Consider the following 5229-nt stretch of genomic DNA (forward strand, 5'->3'; position numbering starts at 1 on the left):
ATACTAAAGTAAAAAAAAAAAAGCTAAAGGAGTCTGATAAAAGGGACAAATGATGACTTAAAAAGAACTAAAATGAACTGAAAATGAACTTTTTAAAAGCAAACATGAAAGTCAGATAACAGTGTAATACTGTCAAGGTGCTATGAGAAAATCAACGTCAACCTGTAATTGCATATGCAGTGAAGGATGCCATTAGGAACCAGTGCAAAATAAAAACCTTTTCAGAGAAATAGTAATAATAAATGTGTGTTACAAATGGAGCCTCACCCAAGGAACATTTAAAGAATACGTTTCAAGAAGGGAATAATCTACAGGGAAGAGTTGGGATGCGTGAAGTAATGAAAACTAAAAAAAGAGGGGATATATCTGGTTAATATAGACAAACCAACATAGAACAACAATACTGGGCAACGGCCTGACGTAGGGGAAGACGCGTTAGTCGGGGGGAAGGTTCTAGAAAAGCGGCGGCAGCGGCTCTAGCGGCAGTAGCAGCAGCGCCGAGTCCCGTGTGGAGGTGCTCTTAGCGGTGTTGTTTCTCGAGCAGCGGCAGTTCTTACTACAGCGCCAGGACGAGTCCGGTTCGTGTTCGTCCGCGGAGATCTCTCTCATCTCGCTCGGCTGCGGGAAATCGGGCTGAAGCGACTGAGTCCGCGATGGAGAGAGAAAAGGAACAGTTCCGTAAACTCTTTATTGGTGGCTTGAGCTTTGAAACCACAGAAGAAAGTTTGAGGAATTACTACGAGCAATGGGGGAAACTTACAGACTGTGTGGTTATGAGGGATCCTGCAAGCAAAAGATCAAGAGGATTTGGCTTTGTAACTTTTTCATCCATGGCTGAGGTTGATGCTGCCATGGCTGCAAGACCTCATTCAATTGATGGTAGAGTGGTTGAGCCAAAACGTGCTGTTGCAAGAGAGGAATCTGGAAAACCGGGGGCTCATGTAACTGTGAAGAAGCTGTTTGTTGGTGGGATTAAAGAAGATACTGAGGAACATCATCTTAGAGATTATTTTGAGGAATATGGGAAGATTGATACCATTGAGATAATTACTGATAGACAGTCTGGAAAGAAAAGAGGCTTTGGATTTGTTACTTTTGATGATCATGATCCTGTGGATAAGATTGTGTTGCAGAAATATCATACCATCAATGGTCATAATGCAGAAGTAAGAAAGGCTCTGTCTAGACAAGAAATGCAGGAAGTCCAAAGTTCTAGAAGTGGAAGAGGAGGTAATTTTGGTTTTGGAGATTCTCGTGGTGGTGGTGGAAATTTTGGACCAGGACCAGGAAGTAACTTTAGAGGAGGATCTGATGGATATGGAAGTGGTCGTGGATTTGGGGATGGCTATAATGGGTATGGAGGAGGACCTGGAGGTGGCAATTTTGGAGGTAGCCCTGGTTATGGAGGAGGAAGAGGAGGATATGGTGGTGGAGGACCTGGATATGGCAACCAGGGTGGGGGCTACGGAGGTGGTTATGACAACTATGGAGGAGGAAATTATGGAAGTGGAAATTACAATGATTTTGGAAATTATAACCAGCAACCCTCTAACTATGGTCCAATGAAGAGTGGAAACTTTGGTGGTAGCAGGAACATGGGGGGACCATATGGTGGAGGAAACTATGGTCCTGGAGGCAGTGGAGGAAGTGGGGGTTATGGAGGAAGAAGCCGATACTGAGCTTCTTCCTATTTGCCATGGGCTTCACTGTATAAATAGGAGAGGATGAGAGCCCAGAGGTAACAGAACAGCTTCAGGTTATCGAAATAACAATGTTAAGGAAACTCTTATCTCAGTCATGCATAAATATGCAGTGATATGGCAGAAGACACCAGAGCAGATGCAGAGAGCCATTTTGTGAATGGATTGGATTATTTAATAACATTACCTTACTGTGGAGGAAGGATTGTAAAAAAAAAAAAAAATGCCTTTGAGACAGTTTCTTAGCTTTTTAATTGTTGTTACTTTCTAGTGGTCTTTGTAAGAGTGTAGAAGCATTCCTTCTTTGATAATGTTAAATTTGTAAGTTTCAGGTGACATGTGAAACCTTTTTTAAGATTTTTCTCAAAGTTTTGAAAAGCTATTAGCCAGGATCATGGTGTAATAAGACATAACGTTTTTCCTTTAAAAAAATTTAAGTGCGTGTGTAGAGTTAAGAAGCTGTTGTACATTTATGATTTAATAAAATAATTCTAAAGGAAAAAAAAAAAAAAGAACAACAATACTGTCAGTGTCCTGGATTTAAGTATTGAAGATTGCACTAATTGTTTTGGAAACTAACTAGAGCTGACAGATAATGAAAAAACATCAAAACTTACGACATAACTAAAGCAATATTTGCATGAAAATTTACTATTCTAATGGTAATACTAAAGAAAAATAAAAATTAACAAAGTAGACATCCGTCTTAATAGAAAAAAAAGGAATAGAAGAACAATTGCAGTGTAATCATAAAGGTCAGAAGTTAATGCAAAATAGAAAGCAATATAGAGAAGAAATGCAAAGCTAAACATTGTCCTTTGAAATGTTTAACAAAGTTGACAAACTTGTGAGTTGTATCGAGAAAGAAAGGAACCAGAAATAAACAGTATCAGAAATAAAGAAAAAGGTATGTACCCAAGCATCAATAATAAAAATGATAAAAATAAGAGACTGTCATCTTCACATTGGAAGACAAATTGCTTATGGACCTGGCCATTTCTGCATGACTTGCAAGCAAAGGAACAGACTTGCCCTTCCAATATCCTTATTTTCTTTCTTTCTTTTTTTTTTTTTTTTTTAATTTGACAGAGTGAGAGGGAGTACATGCACAAACACATGCACAAGCAGGAGGAGCAGTGGGCAGAGAGAGGGAGAAGCACGCTCCCCACACAGGGCAAGGAGCCCAATACAGGGCTCCATCCCATGATCTCAGGGTCCTAAAGGCTTAACCAGCTGAGCCATGCAGGCGCCCCATCCTTATTATTTTTTTTAGAAAAGTTTTAGTCTACAGAAAAAATTAGCAGATGGTATAGAAACTTCCTTTATTTTTCCCCTCTTCACACAGTTTCTCTTCTTTAAACATTTTATATGAGAATGGTACATTTTTTAACAAGGAAAGGCCCAATATTAATACATTGTTACCAACTGAAGTACATACCTTATATTACAGTTCACTCTGTATTGTCAAGATCTAACCTGAAGTAGATTCAGTATATGTAACATTTGATTAATTGCAAATCTTTTGGTATGTTCTTTTGACCAGTGTTGGATTTTCCTGTTACTGAGTTCACAGATCCACTTCCCCTTCTCAGTGATTTCTGACAAACTTTCTGTATCTAGAAATGCATTGACATTTTCCTTCGAAACAACAGTGTCATTAACACACCTGAGAAGTAATAATGACGTTTGGACATTTTAAAAATTACTTAGAACACTGATTAGTTGTAATAGAGTGGAATAGGTACACATCCACCAAAATATTGTAAATACTGCTGGCCTCAGCATTACTAAGCAATAGTACTTTTATATTGAATAATGCTTGTTGCCTATACATCTCTATTTTTTTCTGTCAATTTCCCATTTTCACATGAAACAAATTATTTCTTTCCTTTTGAGAAGTACAATTTGTCCCAAATGGATCTTAGAATGTGTGTGATGGGAATAGGAGTAGAAGTAGGGAAGAGAGGAGAGAGACAGTGAGAATCTCAGTAGGCATGAGGAAATACCAGTTAGGGCGAGGAAGGATTTTTTAAAAAATAGTTTGATATATTATTGTTATATGCATCTTTTAACAATTGAAATTATGTCAGTGGGTAATAGGATACAATTTTCTCTCATATCGTATTTCACATTTCATCTTTTGCCATTTACATGCTTGAAGGTCATAGACATGGTAAAGAATATTAAATGGAAATTAAAACTATTTTTCTGCAGATCATTTAAGCTAATGAAAATGCTGCTTGGATTAGTTTTGGAAGCACTGATCGATTGAAATTTGAAGTACTTTATTACTTTGTGATTTACAGTGCATTCTTTCTACAACCATTATTGCTCATGGTTATTTACTTTGCTGGTGATAATGTTCTTGGATGAAAGATGTTTGATTCTAATCTGAATCCCTCTTCTTTCAAATTTATATACCAATCTGAAGGCTTTTATGTACCAGGGTTTAAGGGCAGCAGACACTTTTTCTCATTATTTTAAAACTTTCATTTAAAAGTTTTTAGGTAAATGCATTTAAATAATTTATACCCCTAATTAAAATTTTATAGATATTTTTGCAATACTTGCAATTTATTTTTACATACATGTGAATTCCTTTCAACATATTACCTAAAAATTGGACCCAAATTTTTTAAAACACATTTTTTTTCTCTGAGTTACCATCACAGGTTTACACATCAGGCTCAAACTCTTCACAAACTGCTTTTGCACAATAAATTAGTTCTTACCTTCATCCATGTTCAAGCTCTAGGTGCATGTTTCACAATGCTTTTTTTTTTTTTTTCATTTTTATTTTATTTTATTTTATTTATTAATTTGACAGAGAGAAATCACAAGTAGACGGAGAGGCAGCCAGAGAGAGAGAGGGAAGCAGGCTCTCCGCTGAGCAGAGAGCCCGATGCGGGACTCGATCCCAGGACTCTGAGATCATGACCTGAGCCGAAGGCAGCGGCTTAACCCACTGAGCCACCCAGGCGCCCCACAATGCTTTTTTAAAAGTAGTATGGACTCTGAAAAGCAATCTGAGGGTTTTGAAGGGGCGGGGGTAGGAGGTTGGGGTACCAGGTGGTAGGTATTATAGAGGGCATGGATTACATGGAGCACTGGGTGTGGTGCAAAAATAATGAATACTGTTATGCTGAAAATAAATAAAAAATAAATTTAAAATAAATAAATAAAAGTAATCCAAATTATTTTATAATATATGCTGGTCTTTTTTAAAAATTTCCTTTTAATTTTGTGAACCAGTCTCTTTCAGTGTAGTCTCCTCCTAATCAGAACATGAATCATCTTAAAATAAATGTAATAAATAAAATCAACATAAAATATCATATCTCCTCCCTTCAACGAAATCTTGAATTACAGCAATGGCTTTGTGGCTGCTGCAGTTAGTTTCCTGACTCCTTATACCAGCATTCTCATGACCCTTGGAAGCAGAAAAGTGAGTTACCATCAAGTTGCCAACATGTTCTTAGTCCCAAAAGATTGTTCCTTTCATAGAAGTCATTTAAGTTTATGATTTGAT

General features: G+C 37.1%; 1 protein-coding gene across 2 annotated transcripts; it reads left to right on the top strand.

Annotated features, from left to right (window-relative positions):
* Window positions 1-438: 438 nt before the first annotated feature.
* LOC101692078 (heterogeneous nuclear ribonucleoproteins A2/B1) lies at window positions 439-2212 on the top strand. Of its 2 annotated transcripts, XM_004738376.3 has the most exons (2): window positions 439-1374; window positions 1495-2212. In XM_004738376.3, the coding sequence occupies exons 1-2, from the start codon at window positions 654-656 to the stop codon at window positions 1677-1679; spliced, it is 906 nt and encodes a 301-aa protein (XP_004738433.1). In that variant the 5' UTR covers window positions 439-653; the 3' UTR covers window positions 1680-2212. The 2 variants fall into 2 exon arrangements, with proteins under 2 accessions (XP_004738433.1, XP_004738432.1); XM_004738375.3 differs by having other exon boundaries at window positions 440-2212.
* The last annotated feature ends 3017 nt before the right edge of the window (window positions 2213-5229 follow it).

Source organism: Mustela putorius, unplaced genomic scaffold (assembly GCF_011764305.1).
Source record: "Mustela putorius furo isolate JIRA1106 unplaced genomic scaffold, ASM1176430v1.1 tig00003850_pilon_pilon_pilon, whole genome shotgun sequence".
Classification (NCBI taxonomy): Eukaryota; Metazoa; Chordata; class Mammalia; order Carnivora; family Mustelidae; genus Mustela; species Mustela putorius.